Here is a 25,030-nt window from a genome sequence, read left to right on the forward strand (position 1 = left end):
AAGAAGAAAGTGAAAGAAGAAAAAAGAGAGTAATATCATAACACCTAAGATATAGGGAGTAAGAAAAGAGTAGCCTAATCTAAAACTCCCAGAAAACACGTCGGGAGGAGGTCAGTTCCACATACTCCCGGTCACCACCGGCCCCATAAGCATCTTCCACCCCAAGCGTCATCAGTACGACAGAAATAGCAAACAGTACTGCAGATGGGGAGAGTCATTTCCAAATGTGCAAGCAAATCAGACCAAAAAACAGTCCCAACCTAGTCCCCGCCCATCAGTGCGTCAATTCCACTAAAGAAATCTTGGATGTCCCAACGTACCCATCCCCCGTGAAAAGCCACTACCTTCGGAGAGAAAGAGAAAACCCGCCCCAATGAAAACAAAGAGGCAAAATGGCCGCACTCGGTAAAGAAGAGATGTCCAAGGACAAGATGGACGTCGCCAGTCCCAAACAGAGCCAACACTCAAAAGGAGCTGCATTTTCAAAGCAGTAATACTTTGCATTGTAGAAGATATCGATGTCTCTAGTGAATAGGCACAGTCAAACAGGATAGTCAGGTGTTGCAGCAGCGGCTCCATGGACACCGTGGGCGAGGTTGTGTGCTGCACCAGGGAGAGAGACATTGTAGCAGCGCTAGGGCGGTCAGACCGCAGCCCACACTCTGTATCATCGCCAAGCAGCTTTTCCGTCACACACTCCCGCGGCAACAATGTTTCACAGACAGGAATCAGCGGAGGCTGATCAGCATAGCAAGGAGAGCGGATTGGCAAAGTATAGCCCGATCTAACCGCAAAGCCGTCCAGCTTCTCTCCCAACAGTCTCGAGCTTTCACGCCACTCGTCTTTCAGTTGAGCAAGAGCAATAATAACAGCCGCGCGGGTTAAGGTCGGCTGATCATCCATTACCTCCGTATTACGAGGCGCAGTAGACAGGTCCACTTCCCAATCGGGTACGAGCTGGGCACACCGGGCAGGATCCGAGGCGCCGTCCGCCATTATAGCCGAGGAGCCAGCTATCATGTTCCCGCCGTCAGGGACAACAAAGTATTGCAGGCAAGGTCAGCGCTATGGTGCGGCAAGCAATCCCCTCGGGACAGGACAAGTCCGCGATCGTGGACGGCATAGAGCGAGGAGTCTCTCTCCGCCCGGCCCAGGCAGAGGCGAGGCAAGGAAAGAGCCCCGGCAGCCGGAGCACCTCCGACACTGGAGGAAACAAAGTGCGGCTCACCGTCAGCGTCCCGCAGATGGAAGCGGTAAAGTAGACTCCCAGCTGGCCAGCATTACCCTCCACAACAGCGCCCGGTGCAAACGACCACTGATCCAATCGATCAGCCCAGGATGTCAGCGCCGCTCCAGCACGATCGGCCCCCGCAGCCGCAGCAGTCACAGGCAGCGCGCTGTATCGCAGGTCCCGGGTCCAGGGCTAGGGTAGGCGTCGGCAGGCATCTCGACCAAACCTCTGGTTAGCAGACAGGTAGGGACACCGGAGAAACACCAACAGCACCAGAAAAGTTTCCCAAACATCCCGCTGGTACGCAATAACAGGATAGTGGACAGGACAGCTGTGCGGGAAACAAAGGCTCGGGGAGCCGGGAGGCTACACGTCCGTCTCCGCGGCCATCTTGGCTCCTCCTCGAGCCAGGATATTCTTAGATTGCTCCTGTGACAAGGACTTTGAGCTATACAGTGGTAGAACTGTCCTTCTGTTGTTCAAATCTCCATTTGGCTTACATGTGGATGTCTATGGTCTACAATGCCTTGGTCGATGCACTTAAAGGTTGCCTCTGTGCAAGCCCAACAGTGACTTTAAATGCATGTGAAATTTTTAAACATTGATGGTGGTAGTGCTTGTCCAACATGTATAGATGAGATATATTCCTAGATTTTCTGTTCCAAGAAGAAAGTACAGGCTCGCAATTAAATGTGTATTATAAGTAGAGTTCTCGGTTTTATGTTTTTTTTTTTATTTATTTTTTTAACATTTCCATCTGTATTTATCCATGTTTATTTTTGGACCATTTCATTGGTATTTATACATATTTATTTAGTGTTTTGAGAATTAAAGGAGTCGTAAAATGGTATAATCCTTTATTAATTTAACGATAAACATGTACTCAGACTACGATACCTGTTGCAAATTAAGCAGCAAATATAGCAAGATACTACACCCACAGATAAATATTTACATTATATACAAATATAGTATTGTAATCTTTATTTTACTCTTCTGTCCTTCTTTTGTAACTTTTCTTTTGGGCAGTTCTTCCTTTGCCTTGGCAATATTTATTTAGGAATTACCCCTTGGTCTCTTTCTTGTTCCCCTCCCATTGCTCATGGAACATTCCTTTGTCCTGGTCCTGTGGGTTGACAGTTCTACGAGCGGAGGTTGTGCAGAAGGAACTTAATAAATGACTCTCTTCCTTACTCGTGCCTCATTAGCTTATAATACCATATAGGTTAACAAATGCCTATATTTAAGGAATCCTGTTCTTTAACTCCCCATGCTATCTATCTGCTCACTGGTCGGCCTGGAATTCATAAAAGACAGCTGAGAGAGAGACTCTCACAAAAGGACAACTTGTTTGTATTTTTCCACTTTAAACAATCATTTACAATGCAATAGGTCTCACATTAATTAAGTTGGAACTATTGGCATTGCCGGCTGGTGGTGTGTGTGTGCTTGGTGAAAGCGTGCAATGACGGCTGGTGTTGTGTGTGCCTGGAGAAAGTATGCACTGAAGGCAGGTGGTATGTGTGTGCTTGGTAAAAGCATGCACTGAAGGCTGGTGGTTTGTGTGTGCCTGGTGAAAGCATAGAGTGATGTCTGGTGGTGTGTGCTTGGTGGAAGCATGCACTGACGGCTGGTGGTGTTTGTGACCGGTGAAAGCGTGCACTGACAGCTGGTGGTGTTTGTGCCTGGTGAAAGTGTGCATTGACTGATGGTGTCTGTGCTCGGTGAAAGTGTGCATTGACGGTATGTTGTGTGGTTGTATGTGTGGTTGTTTTGTGTGGTTGTGTTTGGATTTGTGTGTGTGGTGCTGTGTGTGGGTGCGTGTGTTTGTGTGTTTGTTTCTGTGTGTGGTTGTATGTGCGTGTTTGTGTGTGTGGTTGTGTGTTTGTTTCTGTGTGTGGTTGTGTGTGTGGTTGTATGTTGTTGTGTTTGGATGTGTGTGTATCTGGTCAGCCCTGCACGCTGCACTCGCTGTGCACAGTATGGGACTGGCCTGACAATGTGCTATGGGCCCTTGGCATGTGCCACTCCCTTGTTCCGTGACCCCCACACCACGGATATCTGCAGCTGGTCCCCTGATAAGTACCCACTGTAGCACAGGGCAGGAATGCTGCTCCCCCAGACCTGCAGTACCAGTGTGACCAGATGCCTGCGCCGGGCTAGTCACGTAGAACCACTCGGTGCTATAAATCGCCTCTCGCGTGAGCAGCAGCAGCAAAACAGCGTTCAGAGGGCACCCTGCTCAGATACCCCAACAAATAAATGAGAAGCTAGTACTGGAAGGTGGCGCACCCTCCGCATTCAAACCCGGGATTTAATACTTCCCCGCCCCTTATGTTCATTCATAATTATGCCTATCCTGTCCACCCAACCCCCAGGAGGCGGAATTGGCAAGCGTTACGAGCGAGCCTGCCTGCCTTTGTGCATTAGTTTGCCTGCAGACAGGAATCAGTGCAAACACGAGTGCAGCCATTAGCAACAGGAGGCGGGCACCCGTCCGCACACTGCGCCATTTAAGAGCACCAAGAGGCAATGCCACAGTCAACGATGTGCTACACCAAAACAGCGTTGCATAAGCTAAAATTGCAGTAACCAAGCACGCCCGGCCGTTTTCAGTGAACGAACTAAAGTGCTTGAGGTGGACCTCGGCTCATCACACCCTGCTCACCGCCAAACCCGACACGTTGCAAACTAGTAAATATGTTACAATATCAATTAACTTAATTGGTTTTGTAACATATTGACTAGCTACAGAATGCAGCAAAAACAGAAATAAAAATTAACATGCAGCCACTGGCTTCCTCTCCGCCGACCATTTATTAGGAAAACTATGTGACATTTTTCACATGTTAATTCAAATGCATGGTCGCTTAGAGGAAGCCAGTGATTGCATGTTAATTTTCGTTTCACTTGTGGCTGCAGTCTGTAAACAAGAGCACGTCTTCAGGCAGCACTGTCTGTCGTCTTCCTTGTAAGTGATTAATTCTGCCTCTTCTCCCAGGTGGAGAAAGAGCCCTTCCAGACGAGCTATGTGTAAATTGGGTAAATAGAAAGGAAATGCTGCCGAATTAATTGGTAACAGTAAATGGCCTGAAATGTGAATGTTTTTCCCACTCCAATTTAGAAGTGCAACGGAATGGCGCTGAAAAAGAACAGTGAATGCTTTTAGCAGGGCAGTGGAAAGCTGGGAAGCGTGAGGCATAATTGGCAAGCGTTACGAGTAAGCCTGCCTGCCTTTCTGCATTAGTGTGCCTGCAGACAGGAACCAGTGCAAACACGAGCGCAGCCATTGGGCAACAGGAGGAGGGCAGCAGCAGCTTGTGCACGGGATAGCGTGAGGCAGAATTGACCCTCCATTTTCAAAGTATGCCAGCAGTAGGCAAAGAAATATCTTTCACGAAGGAAAGGATGCAGGACCAGGGACACCTAGGGACAGCCTGTGTTACTGCACCCTTTTCTTCGTGAAAATAATTTATTTGAGCGAAAAACAGAGCGGCATGTGGCGGACCCAATTTCTAATACACTGGGAGCCTATTTAGAAGAAATCAAAATGAGCAGCGGGTGGGACATCCCCTGTGGAGATTGTGTCATATATACACCCTCCATTTTTTTCAAAGTATGCCAGCAGTAGGCAAAGAATTTTCGTTCACGAAGAAAAAGGTGCAGGACCAGGGACACCTAGGTACAGCCTGTGTTACTGCACCCTTTTGTTCATGAAAATTATTTCTTTGTTTATGCTAATACCGGCATACTTTGAAATTAAATAAAAATTTGCATTTGCAATGTCAATAGCTGGTATTTTGACTACTACAAGTGGTATTGCACTGCAAATGCTGTGAGCCGCCTCCTGTGTGGCTTCAGCAGTGAGTATGTCATTGCGGCAGGAAGCAAACACTAAACCTTCAATTTGCCCGCTAAAAGTTAAAAGGTAGGACACAGTAAAAGGAAACAGGCTGCCACGGAGGTCAGAATCAAAAGAAACGAAAAGGAAAACATGGAGGTCAGAATCAAAAGAAAGGAGTGGTGCGCGTGCGCGCCACTGCAACACACGTGACCACATGGCCTATTGGTGTCTATTACGCGCACCAAGCGAGTAATAGACACCAATAGGCCATAGGCGGAGCAATGCGCCCGCCTGTGGCCTATTGCGTGCAGTCTTTCGTTAAAAGAATCACGCAGAGGCCAACAGCTGCCCACAAACGGAAAAGCTCGGGAAAAACACATGCACGAGCGAGTCCTACGTGACTGCTGAAACCCCATTTTTCGATTACAAAATGCCTCGTGCTGCGCGAAGCACTGCTGCGCAGTGCAACGCTAGGCGCGAGACCTAAAAATAAATAGGGACAGTTTGCACATTATTTTCTGTTTGTATTTATCTGTAAAAAGCAGTAAAAACAGAAAACTGGGTGCCTTGATTATAGGTACAGTTAGGTGAGAAAAAGACAGAAGTGTGTAAGACGACTGTAGTGAGTATATACTATGATGGGATAATGTGTTCATACTTCTACTCATATAATCAGGGGTCATGATGAGCCCTAATGAAGTTATTATGGCTATAATACACTGCTAGTTGTAGAAAAAATAAATCGCTTACGAAAATCTTTGAGCATTTTACCTCTTCAAGATGTGTACCGGCAAAAAATCACTAAGGAAATTTCCTTAGCATCATATAATGGGAAACTTTTAATGAGTTATTAAGTGAACCTGTACGACCATGTTTGAAGACATCAGTTTAGCTGTCTTATTTCCCAGGGGTGTTGAGCAAGTTCTGAATGTTGTGCTTTTGAGCCTCCTGTAATCCTTAATGCTGAAAGCATTTGGTTGCAGCATATATTCATGGAATCATCACCTGCTTTTTAAATAGTAGATAGAGCTCTTTTCTCACCTCTCTCACAAATGTTCTTTGCAAGTTGCTCAAGCAGGTTTCAATAGTTTAGACTAGTTTTTTCATTTCCTTGTGTTGGCGTCCCTGTGCTGGGTCTCTCGCCTGTATAGGGTTTTCCTGCTCTTACATTTTGTAAAATGTCTACAAGCTTCGTATTTCAAATGGTTCCTAGAATAATCAAATAGAGTAGCTTTACTTCATTGACTCCTAACTGTGTGTGCTTGAAAGAGGTACAGGACTCCATCGTCAGTTATCAAGCTCTGCAGGTGGTTTCTAGGTGAAGTCACTAAACACTGACTAGCATTTTTACACCTTTATATTTATTGGTTTCTTAAATCTAGATTTGTCCTGAAAAGATGTCTTTTTATGGAATTGAGATACATAAGTTTGTAGTGCCTCAGTTGTAACATTAAATCTTAAGAATTCGCAAACATGACTGCTATTTTGTATTGGATATTTTTCTCCAGGTGTGTTTAGAAGTAAGATCCCATACTTCAGGAAGTAGGATTTTCGAATTCATATGTATATTCTCTCCGATATGCTTGTCAGCCAACCTTATATTACTTGTGGTGCTCCATTAAATTAATACCAGCAACTGTTCTTAGATGGGATGCACCAGTTTCCTGATCTAATTCCAAACTATCCATCCTTAGTGTCAGCATGTGCAGTCGAAAGTCAATGCCCTGTGCCAATGGCCATTCCTCTTCTAGTGCTGGAAGTGACACGAAGGTTTGAGCTACACACATAAAGAACTCAATTGCCTGAGTAATGTAATTCTCAAGTTTACTTTTTTCTCGCTGCTCTATTTTTTTCTAGAGCCTCATGTCTACAAGGAGATGTCTGAGCGAGAAGCTGAAAAGGCTCTGGGTGCCTTTTTTGTGCCAGCTAGCCAAGAAGGAGAAACGCATCTTGTACCCAAAGCAATGTCTGAGCAGGAAGCTGCAAAAGCCCTGGGTGCCTTCTTTTTACCGATAAACCAAGGAGAGGAGAACCTTCTTCTGGACGAAACGGGCTTGGTATCTTCGACTCCTGCTGCCGAGCTAGGTGTCAGCCTTGATAGTGATGGTGCGTCCATGGTACCAGTCACAGGTGCAGGCTCGGCAGCTTCCAAAGCACTTGTAGGTAAGAACAGCACATTTGTGCCCAGAAGGTGACACGGTCTTGAAGTAAGATGGGGGTTTTTGCAAGTTTGGCTTAAAGTTATGACAGTGAAGTGCTGATAAAAAGATGTCTATGGTATTGGTACTCTTTATGCTCTTTAGGAAAGCATTTGCCACATTGTAATGCACTCAAGGTTCAGGAATCTGTTTCACTTGCAGTATCATGTGTATTGATTTACTAGCCCTGTTGCACTTGAGTAACCACCCTTTCCATCTGCTCCATGCATCACCTACAGTTACTAGACTTCCAGATAAAAGGTGCCTAGCAAATAATTGAGGCCTAACACTTTTGGTGTTATTCCTTTAACTTCTTTGGCTCTTGTGGGCAGTGGAAAAGTACTCTGTTTGTCCTGAATGTGGAGGTAATATGTGAATAAGCAGCTTCCAGCATTGCATCCACTCTTTCACTGGGGAAGTAATTTCTCATCTGGCACCTGCTTAGTGTTATTTTGTTATGGGGAAAAAATCACCACCTCCACAGTGTGTGCTACGCAGTTGTAATTCCAGATTAAGAAAATTCATGTGATCGTTACATATATATGACCCCAGTTTCTTACCCGTTGAAGCAATAGCTGTTCTAAAAGCATACAACAGATATCATCCCTCTTAAGCCCCACAGCAGTTCTCAATTCGAATTTGTTTGACGTTGTGATCTCAACTGGTCTCCCCTTAACAATTTTTGAGCCCCCTTCCCTGAGCTCGTAGTTCTTCCATTTTGAGGTGCTGGAGGCCTGTTTTTGCAGGACCCGCTGTGACCCATGTCACTCCAAGTAAGACAGCCCCCTTCTGGTTACGGCTATCTAACCAACTGTACACTGCAGCATTGTGTACACCTTACAGCAGTTGTTCGAACAATGGGCTGTGTAAAGAATGGTAGTGCAGTGAACTATGAGTTCATAGCAGTGAGCTGGGCAGTGGTCCTTAGGCCCTTTTCTTCTCTTAAAAACATCCATGCGTGTGCCTCAGTGGGTTGACACTCATTCTCAAGTACCTATCAAGCAGTATTTATATAACGTGGCTTAGCACCCCTGGGGGTATTCAGGTGCTTTAGTCCTGTAGGCCTTTTAGTCCAAGAGACCGGTCTTGAGTCCTTTCCTGATTTCTGCGAGTGATGGCGAGGTTCGAAGGTGGCGGGGGAGGTCGTTCCAGGACTTGGCGGTGACGTAGGAGAAGGAACAACCTCCACTGTAGCTTCTGAGAGGGGGTGGGCGGCAAGGGAGGTGGATCGGAGTTGCCTTGTTGGTAGGTATAAGGTCAGGCGGTGTTTGATGTAGGTTGGTCCAATGTTATAAAGGGCTTTGTTGGCATGGGTTAGCATTTTCAACTGGGATCTCTTCTTGACTGGGAGACAGTGGTGGCTTCTGAAGTGAAGGTAATGCTGATCCTTTTGGGGAGGTTGAGAATGAGTCCTGTCCGCTGGCTTCTCATACACATCGGTTTTTCACCCGCCTGCAAAGTCGTGCACTGGTTCCTGATGATCAAAAGAAGCAAATGTGACACGTTGTGCCATGGAAATGAGAGCCTGAAGCTGAGTCCAAGGACTATTTCCAGTAGTAGGGCAGGCAAACCTATAAGTGAGGATGGGGCACACTATGTACGCTGGTTTGATAGCCGAGTCTGTGAACGCACCTGTTGCAGAAATCTCCAGGTAAATACCCTCCCTACTGGCCGTGGCCTTGCAGAGACATTTCTGACATCCTGGTTTAAGTATGGCACGCTCCTCCATATACATTATGCTGATCCCTACCTGAAGATAGTGGACCTACAGAAAAGGGAAACTAAGCACATAAGCCAACAAAGTAGCTCAGCGAATTATGGCTTCAACTGCAGTACATCCTAAAATACTTTTAAGCCCCTTCCAGTAGATTACAGTGAGAACTAAGGGCCTAATTTAGAGTTTGGTGGAGAGGTTACTCTGTCCATCTTATTACAAGTGCATTATATCCTATGGCACTTGTAAGTAGGCGGACAGGATATCTGTCACATTGTGATGAAGTAACCCTTCTACCAAACTCTAAATCAGGTACCATTACGTACTAATGGGGTTCTCCCAGAGAGCGTCAAAGGACCTGGGAATGAATTCAGTCAAAACAACAATTAGTCCAGACGTATCTTATTTTTATGCCCTCTAAAAGGTGCAAGGGACTGGAAAGTTCAATTCAAACGGTCATTCAACAAGTTTTTCTGTACACAGAGTACTATCCCAAAGGACCAAAGACAGCATTATTTGATAGAAAAAAATCTTTGTTTTTAGAATCTATATGAACAAGCCATATTCAGTAAGTAATTTTAACAGTAGATGGTTGTCCAGAGAAGAGTGAAAAGAAAGTGCTCCTGTGCATTGTGAATTAGAAGAAATAAGAGAGAAATCAGGAAAAATGATAAACAAAAGTACCCTAATTTTCATGTCTAACAATGGTTGGAATTAGTTATTGATTAGCCTAACCAGTGCTAGGCCAGTATACAGTATAAATGCACTTATTATTACTTAGATGGTCTCTTTAAAGAATGATGCCACTTATTCAGAAATGCATCATCCTAAATGTTAGGAAAGGGCCAATGAGTTGTATTCCAGGCCTAAAAAGGGAATTGTCGACGTTTCCACCCGTCTTCAGCGATGAGGGTAACTTTTACCATTTCTGAATGTGTGGCAACATTCTTTAAAGAGGCCATCTAAGTAATAAGTGCATTTATACTGTACACAGTTTAAGAATTTCAGAAATTAAAACCTTTTAGTTTCAATGGATCCATATTCTTCTGGGCTAAAATTGTTCTCAGCGAGTGAACAGTCACTTGGATGAATGTTTTGGTATGCATGCATGACTTTGGAAGAGGTGGCGCATGTGTACCTCGGGACAGTTAATTTGGGATTTGTGCACAAACTGTCATGGAGCTTCAATGTTTAAAACAATAGATATTCAAGTTTAAAATTTTAGGATAATAAGGGAATTTTCTCCTTGCCTGAAAACATGGAACTCATTTGTAGTTTTCATTTGAAGGACCATAGCAATTTAAGTCTTTCAATTTAGGTATGTACGATCAAATGGCATTATGTTTTTCAAGTGGGTGACTACCCACCTTGACGAATAATCACAATTCTTGTCTGGGTGAACCATCAAAGTTACTAAATTACCCTGGGCGCAACCCTCTGGTAGCAGTGATACAGAGCAGATCTGGTAATGTGTAGGTAATTTATGCAGAACCAAAACAATAATAAAGTCAAAATACTAAATAATAAAAATCCCAAACCAAATTAGAAAAATACAATAACATTTAACCACATGACTGCTAAGGCAATTCCCCTCCTGTGCTGGAAGTTCCTATATTCCATGGATCATGACGAACTCAGCTCGTCATGAGCACACAACCAGTGTACTGCATGACGAGCTGAGCTCGCCATGAGCAGCGAAAGGGTTAATAAACAAAATACCAAACTGACAAAATCCAATGAAGGGACCTAAACATAATATTTTTTAAAGTTTTTAGTGGGAATAGCACCAAGAAGCATAAATTCCCAATGATAGTCCGTGGTTGTGGTAGACTGGGACCTAGGCACAATGGAGCGCTGGTCGGATACACCAACCAGGTTCGTCCTGTTAAAAGACTTACACTTCTGACTTTAGTCCTTTAATTTGTAATCTAACACACCCCAGAACATCAGGTGAGGCACTTAGAGATGCGCAGTGTGTCAGGCAGAGGCCGAACTGATGGGTCCAGTCCAAGTGTCACTGGCCAGCTTGGGTAATAGTAGGAAAAATACACTAGTTTTAACTGGAGGTCAGCCATATGACCTTTGGAGTACACTTCTTTGTCCAGGGTACAAAAGGGAGCAGGTCCAGTCCTTTAAGAATCCTCCCAGTTCACAGACAGCAGGTACAATCTTCTTCTGATCTTCCTTAGGTCCATAGCAAGTTTTGATTCTTGTGTAGCAAGGCTACACAAAATTTATTTTGACATCCTGTTTCCAGTCTTTTCAATTGTGCTCCCAGTGTTATTCTGTAAAACCACCAGACCTATCAAGCAGGACTTGGCAGTGTAATCTCAAAAATGATGCTCAGATCCTGCATGTTCCGTCAATTCTGGACAGCCTGTTCTTTGCTTCTTGTTAAAAAGTGCCTCATAGGACATGGTTAGCCCACCCACATTTTGCCTGGAAAATGATGTGGTTTCGATTGTAGTGCACAGGGTCCCTGCCAGCCAGGTACCCTGTACCAGTCCTTCACTATAACGATGCGACGATTGGCAACCTCAGCCTCCTGTTAGTTCCTAGTAAGTGGTCCCCTTGGCACCTAGGGCATGGGAATACCACTAAGGCTTGCATGCCTTGGTGCAGTGAAAAACCATAGTTGACATGACACACGTGTGTGCCATGCCAACCAGCACTGCCTAAGGTATAGATAAGTCACCCTTCTAGCAGGCCTTAGAATTCCAAAGGCATAGTACACTATAGCTCCAGTGTGGGTATATCTGCATGAGCAGAAATATCCCTGCAGAAGTTTAGTCTATCCTTTAATAAGTGCCAAGGAATCCCTAGAGAGTACATGGACTGGAAACTCTAGTTTCTCCAGCACCATGACTGCTTCACTGAACCCAGGAGTGTTTGGTACCACACCGCACCTCCTAATAAACTCACACTGCTGCTAGTGTGAGATTTATTAAAATATGTACCCTGTTGATACTAACCCTGATGTGGTCTCTGACTGGTTTATTTTGCCTGCCATCACCAGACATGTTTCTGGACCCCTGGGTCGAGAGCTCCTGCACGGATGTGTCACTCCTCCTCCCTCAGGATAGGCACAGTACTCGAGAGGGAAACTTCAAAGGGCTGCCTTCTTGTAATGCAACCTCAGCCCCTGATGTTAGCAGCCCACTCCCCACCCCCCGGTTCAAACCCCCACTTCCGGAAGGTGAATCAGCTGGAAAACTTCGGAAGAATGAAAAAGATGTGTGTCCCGCTTTGCCAACTCCATCCCTCAGGTGCTGCAGGTGAAGTGAAGCACTTTTTTCAGTGCCTACCATCTTGAAGATTACGAGGTCTTATCCAGACACCCCAGGTAAGGAACCCATTGGTCCCTACCTGCTACTCCCCTTTAACATCCCTAGTTCTAGTATTTAGGTGGCTCCCCCAGAACCTGAAATCAGATTCTAATGACCTATGAAGAAGAGCCGCGCCGCAGCGAAGACTGAAGACAGCAACTGACCTCGCCCCAGCCCTACTGGCCTGCCTTCAGCCATCCAAGACAATTCTGAATAAGAGCTACTCTCTCTCAGACCAGCGACCTCCAGAACCCTGGTATGACTGTCAGCCATCAGAAAAGGCTCCCAATCTCCTCTAAACAGTTGACCTGTCTGGTAGAAACCAGATTGAGAGAAAAAAAAGTCTGCCCTGAGGAGCCACTGCAAAAGTTCCCCAGCGCTTCTGAGCCCAAGTCTATCATCGTCTGACCCCTGCCAAACTCCTCCACGACGCCTGCCTCAACTTTAAGACTCCCCCCCCCCCCCCCCCTTACCCCTAATTGCCTGGTAAGTTTTCAGACGCCGAAGAAAACCCCTGCACCCGAAGCCTTTTGGCCTTGGGGACCTCAACCATCAGTGTCCCTACACCCTCCCAACATCTCTACTTACCTGGGCAGCTGTGGGTTTTCTTTGCCCCGCCTCCTGGCCTGAGCCTGCAGCCTTTCTTCTAGACCATGGGTTCTCACACACTTTCTCTCTGGGCCAAATTTAGAGTGTGGTTTGTGGCCAAGGGCCGCACCTGTGGGGGTGGGGTCAGTGTGTGTGCGTCTCTGTGTGTGTGTGTGCGTCTCTGTGTGTGTGTGTGTGCGTCTCTGTGTGTGTGTGTCTCTGTGTGTGTGCGTCTCTGTCTCTGCTTCTGTGTGTGCGTCTCTGCGTCTGTGTGTACGCATCTGTGTGTCCGTCTCTGTGTGTGCGTCTTTGTCTCTCTGTGTGCGTCTGTCTCTCTGTGTGAGTCTGTGTGTGTGCGTCTTTGTCTCTGTGTGTGCGTATGTCTCTGCGTAAGTGTGTTCGTCTCGGTCTCTGCGTCTGTGTGTGCGTCTGTGTGCGTCTGTGTGTGTGTGTGTGTGTGTGTGTGTCTCTGTGTGCGTCTGTCTCTGTGTGTGTGTGTGTCTCTGTGTGCGTCTGTCTCTGTGTGCCCGTCTGTCTCTGTGTGCCCGTCTGTCTCTGTGTGTGTGTGAGTCTTGGTCTCTGTGTGTGCGTCTGTCTCTGTGTGTGCGTCTGTGTGTGTGTCTTGGTCTCTGTGTGTGTGTCTTGGTCTCTGTGTGTGCGTCTGTCTCTGTGTGTGCGTCTGTCTCTGTGTGTGCGTCTGTCTCTGTGTGTGTGAGTCTTGGTCTCTGTGTGTGCGTCTGTCTCTGTGTGTGCGTCTGTCTCTGTGTGTGAGTCTTGGTCTCTGTGTGCGTCTGTCTCTGCGTAAGTGTGTTCGTCTCTGTCTCTGCGTCTGTGTATGCGTCTCTTTCTCTGCGTCTGTGTGCGCGTCTCTGCGCGCGTCTGCGTCTGTGTGCACGTCTCTGCGTCTGTGTGCACGTCTCTGCGTCTGTGTGCGCGTCTCTGCGTCTGTGTGCGCGTCTCTGCGTCTGTGTGCGCGTCTCTGCGTCTGTGTGCGCGTCTCTGCGTCTGTGTGCGCGTCTCTGCGTCTGTGTGCGCGTCTCTGCGTCTGTGTGCGCGTCTCTGCGTCTGTGTGCGCGTCTGCCTCTGCGTCTGTGTGTGTCTCTGTGTGCGCGTGTGTCTCTGTGTGCGCGTGTGTCTATGTGTGCGCGTGTGTCTCTGTGTGTATCGGTGCGTGTGTATCTGTGTGTCTGTCTATGTGTGTCTGTGTATCTGGGTCTGTGTATGTGTCTGTCTCTGTTTCTCTGTGTGTGTGTGTCTGTCTCTGTGTGCATCTCTGTCTATGTGTGTCTCTGTGTGTGTGTCTCTGTATGTCTGTGTGTGTCTCTGTGTGCGTGTGTCTCTCGGTCTCAGTCTCTGTTTTTGTGTGTGTATGTGTCTCTGTGTCTGTCTGTGTGTGTGTCTCTGTGAGTGGAATAAAGGTTGCGGGAGAAGAGGACGTAGAAGATGACCTCATTGGCAACACAAAATAGGACGCTTCCTAAAAGACCATTTGAAAGTCCGCTGTGAAAACGCTTTCGGCTGACTTTTAAAGGGCCTTTTAGAGAGCTTTCCGACTGTGCCATGTGTGAGGTCGCAGAGGCCGGCAGTAAACACAGAAGATGGCTTCACGATCATACGTGGTGAATACATATTAAATAGATATTCACTAATTATGCTGCTGCGGTCATCTTCTGTGTTTACTGTCGGCCTCACTGGCAATGTAAAAATGGCATGGCAAGATCCGCGGGCCGCCAATGAAGGCCTGCAGGGCCACCAATGAAGGCGTGCCGGGCTGCTGGCGGCCCGCGGCCCGTAATATGAGTACCACCGTTCTAGACCGAGGTCGCCCATTGATTAACAATGGGCGCCCGATGCTGTGTTGGCTCTTTGCACCTGGTGGTCCCAGTGCCGCTGAGGGTGTAAGTTTAGTGCTGCCTTGTGGCCCGCCCCTTACCTTTACTCCAGGATCGACTCCTGACACCACTTTACTCCCGTGCAAGCATCGTGACTTTGAGTACCCCCAGTCTTCATTGGTTAACATTAGGTGCCCAACCTCGGATTTGACCTCTGCACCTAGCAACCCCTGTATCACTGGTGGTGCAATCTTGGGACTGATTTGTGTCCTGCCTGGTGTTGACCAAAGGCCCCGAAGACTGAACCTGTAAGTCGAGTACTTACCTTCAAAAACTGCATTCTTTTTTTCCTCCTTTAGGTTAACATTAAAAAGCTTGAAAATTGCAGTGTCCACTTTTTAAAGTATAAAGTATTTTTCATACATATGATTTTGCAAACATCTTGGTCTTAAAATAAATCTTGAAAGAAACTTATTTTTAAAAAAATGGCGTGGATCTCCTTTTTGAGTTGTGTGTCATTTATTATTCAATGTGTGCATAACAAATGCCTTCAACGACTCTGTGTTATGGCTTAAGGCTGCTCGCCCACACTACCACAGATAGAGCACTTTGAGTTAACAGTGCACTCTGTACAATTCTGAGGTAATCTCTGGACTCTGTTCGCGATATAACCACTTTGTGGTATGCAATATACAGAGCTAGCTCGCTACACTACTGGGAAGCATTTGACACCGTTTTCACCCTGTTCAAATGCCAAATACGGATAGGCAGAAGTGAGCGAGCTAGTGCAAATTTAGCTCCTGGAACTTAAGGCCGTGAAAAAGTATCTTTCTAAAAGTTACCTTACCTTAATATTTAATAAAAATCATCTGACTGCACCATTGAATTGGATTTTTAATAACTATTAAAAATGTATGATTATTTTTCTAGCTATTCTCATTCCCTAGATCTAGTTTTAGGATTTTTAATCTAGATTCGGGTTTTCTACGTAGGCCATCTGAAAGAGACACGTTAGTGATAGATTCCTTACCTTAGAATATCCCCAGGCGTCAGACTGGATCCAGAAATTTTTGCATAGCAATACCCCTGCGCGTCGGTAGGCGTCGTCCGCGGCTCCGCGTCCGTCATCGGCGTCGTTAGCGCCGGAATGTAGTCGTCGGAGTACTTGGACGCCGCCCATGCGTGCTGACGTCAGTTCTTCTTTTTTCCGCGCCAGCTAGCGCAGATCCGGAGAAGCTCTTCCCCTTAGTCAATTTTTGACTAAACTTTTTTGATCTTTTGATCATTTCTCTTTTCGAGTCTTCGACTCCAGCGGTGCCGGTAGGGATGCCCGGGTTCAAACCCTGCACAAAGTGCGACCGACTGATGTCGGTTACCGACCCCCATCGCCGGTGCCTGAAGTGTCTAGGCATCTACCACGACGACCGCACCTGCTCCGGCAGTCGGCCCTGCGTCGCTCCAGGTCCCGGTCCCACGGGAGGTCGAGGGACCGGTCGCGGGGTCGGAGTCGCAGTCATCGCAGCTCCGGGAGTGGACATCGGTCGTCGGGATCCAAGTCCTCCGGGAAGAGGCATGAGAGGTCGGAGAGGCGTAATCGCTCCTCCGACCCACCCCGACGCTCGCACGATGCGGCCGGGGGTTTCGGGGAACCCCACCCACGCGGCTCCGACGGAGTCGCAAGCGTCGCCGCCTGCCCCACACCTTCGGGTCCCTGGGCACGGATCGACGCCGCAGGAGGTCGAGCGGTACCTCATGGCCAAGAGGTCCCTCCCTCCTCAGTCAGGTTCCGCAGCGCCTTCGGGCCTGACGGTTCCGTCTGGAGGCCCTAGCGGGTCGGGTGCCTCGGCCCCGACGGCGACTGCGGTCCTCACGACCTCACAACCTCACCGGCCCCACGGGTGTCGCCCACTGTGGACGCCGTCCCCAATGTTCCCTTCGGTCCGACTCTGGCGTCACTTCCGACGGCCTATGGAGATTTTTATTTCCATGAGGAGGCCCCGTCTGTTGAACCTGTTTTACAGGAGACGGGTGGCAAGGGTGACTGGGAGGGGTCTGAGGACCCTCTTGCACTGGAGTGCCAGTCTGAAGAGGACTGGACATATGAGCTTGGGGAGGCCAGTGGTCTTGACGCTTCGCCAGACACTGGATTTGTCTCCCCTCCCACCGTGGCTACGGAGGAGGGGGCTGCTTATAGCGTAGTGTTGACGAGGGCGGCCAAGGCCTTAAACCTTGAGCTCCCCGTCGCGGCCGTGAGGACTAACCTCCTCACTGAGGTACTCAAACCGCAGGCAAGCTCCAATGAGGGTCTGCTGACGTTCAATGAGGCCATATGTGACGTTCTTGTGGGCACTTGGTCCAAGCCCGCCACAGGTCCGCCTGTGGATAGGAACGTGGCCAGACGCTACCGCCTGGCCCCGGGCGACCCTTGCTTTTTGTCCACCCACCCCACCCCCGAGAGCCTGGTTATCCAGGCCTCTACCTCCCAGACCGCATTCCCGACGGCTCCCCCCGATCGGGAATCCAAGAGATATGAACAATTCGGGAAGAAGGTGTTCTCGTCCCTGAGTTTGGGGCTGCGGTCTGTCAATACCACGTGTCTCTTGGGCCGCTACATCCACACTCTGTGTGACACGGTCGCGGACATGCTGCCACAATGTCCGGTGGAGGTCCGAGCTAAACTCGGCCAAGCCCTTGTGGAGGGCCGAGATGCAGCGCGATATTCCATCCGGTGTAGGCTGGATACCACGGACTCACTGGACAGGGCGATAGCAACAACAGTGGCGGTTCAACGCCACGCCTGGTTGAGGTGCGCCAACTTTTCGGCCGATGTCCAGGCCACTTGGCTGGACATGCCGTTTGATGGCCGTCGCCTCTTTGGCGACAAGGCAGACCATGCGCTTGAGCGTTTTTTAAGGACTCCAGGGCTACGGCCAAGTCCTTGGGCCTCTCGGCCACACGCCAGCAGTCGGGTGCCTTTCGCTCCTTTCGTGGCCAAGAAAGGGGCACCCCCGCACGTGCTGCCAGGCACGCGCCGCAGAATGTTCAACAGCGCGGTGGCGGCCGTGGAAACCGCCGTGGCGGCGGTCGGGGACAACGGCGAGGCCAGTCCACACCTTCCTCCGCAGCACCCGCCTCAAAACCTTCCTACTCCGAGTTTTCAGGCCCATGTGATGCCTGTGGGAGGCAGGGTTCGCCATCACCTCTCCCACTGGCGCACTGTCACGTTGGACAGGTGGGTGCTGCAAATCGTCCGAAGGGGCTACTCCCTCCCCTTCGAGGCGACCCCTCCAGCCATGCCACCGCGTGTCGGGGGATCACTTGCAACTTCTGCAAGAGAAAGTCACGGCCCTCTTGGCCCACGGGGCCATCGAGCGCGTTCCTGGGCCGGAAGTAGGGTGTGGTTGTTACTCCCACTACTTTCTGGTACCCAAGAAGGGCAAAGGGGGCCTACGCCCTATCGTGGACCTGCGGAACGTCAACGGCTTCCTCCGGAAGGAGAAGTTCAAGATGCTGACTTTGGCTCAGGTCTTAGCTGCCCTAGACCCTGGAGACTGGCTGGTAGCGTTGGACTTGCAGGACGCTTATTTTCACATCCCCGTCCTGCCGGCCCACCGGCGTTACCTGCTGTTCACGGTAGGCCACGAGCACTTTCAGTTTACCGTGCTCCCCTTCGGCCTTACCAGCGCCCCACGGGTGTTCACGAACGTGATGGCGGTGGTCGCAGCTCATCTGCGCAGGTTAGGGGTGTCAGTCTTCCCCTAGCTCGACGACTGATTGTTGAAGGCGGGCTCGCCCCAGACAGTCGTCAGCCACCTCCAGACTACGGCCGACCTCCTGCACTTGCTGGGGTTCTCCATCAATGTGCCGAAGTCGCACCTATGTCCCTCCTCAGAAGCTCCTCTTCATCGGAGCAGTTTCGGGTTTACCCACCCGAACAGCGGGTTCAGGATATACAGGCTCTGATTCCAATCTTCCAGCCTTTATCCCGAGTCTCGGTCAGGTTGACGCTGCGGCTTCTGGGGCTAATGGCCTCCTGCATCCTTCTGGTGCATCACGCCCGGTGGCGGATGCGGGCTCTGCAGTGGGACCTGAAGTTTCAGTGGGCCCAGCATCAGGGCAACTTGTCCGATCATGTCTTGATCTCGGAGGGCACTGCAAGACAACTGCAGTGGTGGCTCACGGACCGCGATTGGGTCAGTGGCATATCCCTCTCCCTCTCCCTACCCCACCCGGAGCACGTGGGTGTGACAGACGCATCCCTCCAGGGCTGGGGAGGCCACATGAAAGAGGCGGAGATCAGAGGCCTCTGGTCTCCGGCGGAGTCCCGGCTCCATATCAACCTTTTTGGAGCTGCGGACGATTCGTCTAGCACTGAAGGCATTCCTCCCCTCTGTCCGGGGGAGTGTAGTGCAGGTGTTCACGGACAACACCACGCGAAGTGGTGCTGCAACAAACAGGGCGGGGTGGTGTCGTGGACTCTATGCTAGGAGGCTCTGCGCCTCTGGCAGTGGCTGGAACATCAGGGTGTGACCCTGGTGGTTCAACACCTGGCAGGCTCTCTGAATGTTTCAGGAACAGGGAAAGAAATTTTTTTCTTTATAGTCCCCTCACTCACCGGAGTTTCCTCACGGTGACGTGCTTCATCATAGGGGCTTCCCAACCCGCTGCGGGTTGAGGCGTGCTACAACTATCGATATTACGTAGGAGCACTTTTTTGTGAAGACTGTGTCGTGTAATGTGAAAAAAAGGGGGGAAAAGTGAAGTGGAGTGAAAAGTTAAAAATATCCTACTAGTGAGCTAAACTAACTTTATTCAGGCTCCTAGTGGATACATTAAAATGGGGTGGTTTACTAGGTGAGCCGGTTCTATTATGAAACACAGTACCCTAGTAAAAAGTCAACTAGTTTCGAGCTGTACCCCACAGCTCTTCTTCAGGACTACAACAGGGTCCAGCCCTGTGAGTACCACTCCAAAACAAACGTGAAAAGTATGCCTATATTAATATATGAATATACATACTCTTTTTCTGCAAATCATTGGCATATCTGAAAAGAAAAACACTTTCAATGTTATATGTTCAATGTTCATATACCAATCGATGTTTAAAAATTAGATGTCATTATCTTTTACATATTAAAGTAATGTCTAGTGACCTTCATAGTGAGAGTATATTGATAGCACCTTCACCCGTTTCACACACACACACTCCAAAACCGATTGATCCCCTTATATGAAGGAACACCCTTAGTGAATTACCTGTGACTATACATTGATTTAAACAGCACAAATGTGATCTGGTCTGTAGGTACAACACAAAACATGACGGACAAAACAAACGAAGGTGGAGAAATAAAAAACATACTTTTTCTGAGGTTTAACTGAACCTCCTGGTCAATCGCGGGAAAGTTATTTGTCCTCGTAAACACCTAAATGATGGAATAATCAGAAATTGGTATAGGTCTTAAATACCTAGATATCGGTACAGCACGCGCTTCAAAAAACGCGTGGGACTCAAAGCTGTACTATTTCATTGACTAGGACAGATCTTACTTGTTACGAGGCTCTGTTGTTGCGGTAAACCTACTCGGCTTCCCTTGAGACCGGCGGACTCTGTCTCGTTCTGGAAGAGTGAATATTAAGCTTCCCTGATCGTGGTCCTGCTTCCGGGTAGGAAGCTAGACCGCGTTTGTTATTCGAAGATGGCCGCTCGTGTTGGAACCGAGCGGGGGCCATCTTTGAATACTCGGGATAGGTAGATAACTCAAATCTATGTGAGATTTTTTGTAAAACTGATCAAACTGATAATAAATACGATAGTAAATACAGACAATATGTAAAGGGACTTACGGTTATTTCTGAGAACTCATTTTTTCGCTCGTTCATATCAAGACCTGCAAAACATGATCTTTCGTAAAGGATGTATTATAATGTTGGTCAACACAGATTCTTTACATTGTTTATCATTATTTCGCCAGAAGGCCCCACGGAATGGTATCATTTAATCCATGAGTGTCAGTTTTCAACTTGTACACCCATCGTTGTTCTTTGTCCAGGAGGCGATGTTCCAAATTGTCTTGTCCATACAGTCTTTCAAGGATTACCCACTTCATATCATTAGGAGTGTGATTACATTCGATAAAATGGGATATCATTTTGGTCGTGATCTTCTTCCGTCTGATATTACTTCTATTTTCGACTATCCTGGTGCTGGCTTTTCTGGTTGTCATGCCAATATAGTGTAATTTGCAATTACAGGTGATCATATACACTACACCAGAAGTGTTGCAATTGGTGAAGTCTTTTAATTCCCAGGTCATGTTATTATTGAATGTTATTCTCTTCGTGACATTTGTCAAATGACAGACACTACAGTCCCCACATGGGTAATGTCCTGTTGGCACTGTGCTGATGGTTCTTTGTTTCGGGTTCCTATTTTCCACTTTTGGGCGAGTATGGACTGGATAGTCTTTCAGGTTTTTGCTTCTTTTGTGACTGAACATAGGTTTTGGTATATCCAGACTACCACAGTTCAGGGTGCGCCAGTGTTTTCTGATGATATTTGTTACCATGTTGGAGGCAATATTGTAGGTGGTGATGCAAATTGGTCTTTTTTCAGAGCTATCTTTGATGGTTTTTGGTTCCAATAATGCCTCCCTGTTGTTATTGGCAGCTCGTTTTTTTGCTTTTCTCACCAGATGTACTGGGTATTGTCTGTCTAGTAGTTTTTTCGTGAGGTCATTGGCTTGTTGGTTAAAAGCCTTCTTGGAACTGCAATTTCGTCTCAGTCTTAAAAACTGACCAAAAGGTAAGTTCTCTTTTAAGTGTCTCGGATGGAAACTATCAAAAACTAAAAGGCAATTTCTTGCAGTCCAGAGATAGAGGCACAAGATTTTTTGATTTGGTTAAACCAACAGGATCCTTTTCTCAAGTTTACACACACTATGAGCAGGTCACAATTGGTGTTTTTGGATTTAAATATCATGGCTAATGGATTGTCCCTCAGTACTACCACGCACTTCAAACCAACTGCAAGAAATTGCCTTTTAGTTTTTGATAGTTTCCATCTTCATTTCAACCTTCCTCTGTGGGAGCGCAAGGGGTAAGTGATGGGATTAGGAGAGCCCAGTAACACATATGCGGGGAACCTCGGGATGGTGGTGTCTAAGTGTAGATCTATTTCATCTAGCACCTGATTCCAAAAAGCCTGCAGGTGAGAACAGCCCCACAACAAGTGTACCAGTGTACCCCTCGCCCCGCCAGCAGAGTGCGTCACTTGTGTGGTCCATCTCGTGAAGTTTTTCAGGGGTATAATACCAGTATGTGGCCAGTTTAGTGAGAGTGTCCGTTAATCCCATGTGGTGCGCAGAATGACGGGCCCTATAACAAATGCCTTCCCACTCTTTATTACTCAGCGTGCACTCTAAATCTCTTTCCCACCTCGCCCTGCCTGCATTGTGAATATGTGCGTATCTGCCCAGGAGCATGCGGTAAAGATCATATATCAAACCGCTGTCATTTTTCCTAGAAATTAGCCAGTATTCGTAGTCGCTGAGTCTTCGGTCAGCCCCTGCTCTAACGGCGGGATGAAGCGCCCAGTGTCGCACCTGGAAGTAGCGAAGACGTTCCTCCTCCGGTAGACCAAATTCCCGGCGGAGGGCATCAAAGGGGATAGCTCCCTTCTCGGCATAGATGTGGGACAACACTTTACAACCCGCAGGGCCCCATTTCGCAAAAGCCACCGCGTCCATGCCGGGACCAAAGTCCGGGTTGGACACTAGAGGTGTCAGCGGGGATGGGAAGGACGTTAGTTCATGTGGTACGCTCACCTAGTCCCAAACCTCCAGGGGCGTCCTCGTAAAGAAGGAAGCATAGAGATTCGGGGGTCGATGGCGCCGCCGCAGGAAGGGTACCTCCTGCAAAGTGCGACCCGCCACTGCCTGGTCTTGGAAGAGCCAGTGCTTCTCCGATTCCCATTTGCTCCACTCCACAAGCGTTCGTAACTGTGCTGCTTGGAAGTATAGGAGCAGATCCGGGAGGCCCAATCCTCCTTGTTCGGGAGGCAGCATTGCCAAGCGTAGTTTCATGCGTGGGCGCCGTCCATTCCATATGAAGTTGGCCAGTTCAGCTTGCGTTTGACGAATCCACCCCTCCGGCGGCCGCATAGGGACAGCTCTGAATAAATACAATATTTGTGGCAGTATCGTCATCTTTATCGCTGCCATCTTGCCAAGCCACGACAGTGGAAGGTGTTTCCACCTGCCCAACTCCGATCGTATCGTGTTTCTTAGTTTCGCATAGTTCAGGCGGACTGTGCCCTGCAGAGTAGGTGCCAGTTGTATACCTAAATACGGGACAGCCTCTGATGCCCATGGGAAGGGGAAGAGGCCCTGCAAGAATGTCTTCGTGGACGCCTCCAAGGAGAGGTCAAGCGCCACGGATTTGCTGAGATTAACCTTGAAACCAGCCCCCTCCGCGAAGGTGTCAAGTACCCCCACACAGGCAGGGAGGGACTCACGAGGGGAGGAGAGGGACAACAGGACATCGTCCGCGTATAGGCTGATGGTGTGCATAAAGGCCCCCATCTTGATGCCGCGAATCTCCGGAGTAAGTCGTATTACCTGTGCCAGGGGTTCCATATATAGGGCGAATAATAAGGGGGAGAGGGGACAGCCCTGCCGTGTACCACGTTCTATAGGGAAGCGGGGCGACGAGTACCCATTGACCCGTACCGTCGCTGAGGGCCTCGAGTAACAGTTGAGCACCCAGGCACGGAAACGGTCGCCCAGTCCGGCCCGTATCAGAACCCGCTCCAGGTACGGCCAGTGGACGCGGTCGAAGGCCTTCTCCGCGTCGATGGACAGTAGCATATATTCCCCCTCCGTACGCGTGGCTTTTTCTATAAGATGTAGGGCCCTTTTGGTGTTGTCGATGGTTTGGCGTTCCGAGATGAACCCTGTCTGGTCTGGGTCGATCAGTCTCGGCATCAGTGGGCCGAGTCTCGCGGCGAGGATACCCGTATAGAGCTTCAAGTCTATATTGAGAAGCGAGATGGGCCGATATGCTGCACAGCTCGTCTTGTCTTTCCCCGGTTTAGGGATCACGGAAATGGTGGCATCTAGCAAGTCCCCTGTAATAGCTCCCGATTCCGAGAGATGATTGAATAGAGTGGTAAGCAACGGTACCACCTGCATGCAGAATTTCTTATAAAAGAGGGCCGTGAAGCCATCCGGCCCCGGGGCCTTCCCCAGCCGGAGCCGGGAGATGGCCGATATTACCTCCTCGGGCTGTATGTCACCGTCCAGAGCCGTCGCCTGCTCTGTGGTAAGCGTCGGTAGTTGGGCAGAGTCCAAAAAAGTATCACCCGCCGCCAGATCCAGTGTTTCCCCTGAGTACAATTAGGTGTAGAAAGCGCCGGAGGCGGCTGCGATTTCCCTATCTTTTGGCTACCTCCGGACGTTCTGATTTCCTGCACTGCCTGATGCTGACGCTTCTCCCGGAGTGCCCGTCCCAAAAGGCGCCCGCACCTATCCCCCCCGGTGTAGTACATGTGGCGCACCCTCAGTGCCGCAAATTCCGCCCTGTCTTGATCGATCGCACTCAATTGTTTCCTAGCCAAGGTCAGCTGCCTCCAGATCCTTGGTGCGCAAGTCCTCTGGTGCATGCCCTCCAGTTCCCTAACTTTCTGCGTTAGTTCATCCCTCTTCTCCGCTCGCGCTTTGTTCTCTGCCGCAGCTAAGGCTATGAATTCCCCCCCTGAGGACTGCTTTTAAGGCCACCCAATGTGTGGTCGGGGAGGTGTCCGCCGTGGTGTTGTGTAGCAGGTAATCGTGGATCGCGCCTATTATTTTCTCCGGAACTTCTTTGCGGTGCAGCAGTGTGTCCCGCAAACGCCAGCACCGAGGTGGTCGCTGCGCCGGTGGGAAGAGGAAAGTCGCCAACAGGGGAGCAGGGTCAGAAAGGGATGCCACTCCTATCTCTACCGTGGAGGTCAGGGCATGTAAGGAGGTAGAGGCCAAGAAGTAGTCCAGCCTGGCGTAAGTGCGGTGTGCACTGGGAAAGTATGAGTAAGCCCTGGCGCCAGGATGGAAACTGCGCCAAAGATCTACCATGCCCAGCTCTCTGTCGTGCCAACCCTCCCTCAGACAAGGACCCAGCCTGCGTGGAGCGCTGGGCTGATCTATCTAGGGCGGTGTCGAACACAAGATTAAGATCCCCTCCCAGTAGGATGTGTCTATCTGCCCAGGCCGCTGGCATGTTAAGCACGTCATTAAATAATTTTTCTTGTCCCTCGTTAGGG

At 48.9% G+C, this 25,030-nt stretch overlaps 1 protein-coding gene across 4 annotated transcripts in view; it reads left to right on the forward strand.

The window, feature by feature from the left end:
- The window catches only part of EHMT2 (euchromatic histone lysine methyltransferase 2), a 231,504-nt gene that overhangs the window by 14,753 nt on the left and 191,721 nt on the right, over positions 1–25,030 (forward strand). For all 4 annotated transcript variants that reach the window (XM_086924581.1, XM_086924583.1, XM_086924582.1 and 1 more), the window contains exon 3: positions 6,933–7,238. In XM_086924581.1, the coding sequence (XP_086780707.1) occupies positions 6,933–7,238 (306 nt within the window). The remainder of the gene's footprint in view (positions 1–6,932; positions 7,239–25,030) is intronic.

The sequence above is a fragment of the Lissotriton vulgaris genome, chromosome 5 (genome assembly GCF_964263255.1).
Source record: "Lissotriton vulgaris chromosome 5, aLisVul1.2, whole genome shotgun sequence".
Taxonomy (NCBI): domain Eukaryota; kingdom Metazoa; phylum Chordata; class Amphibia; order Caudata; family Salamandridae; genus Lissotriton; species Lissotriton vulgaris.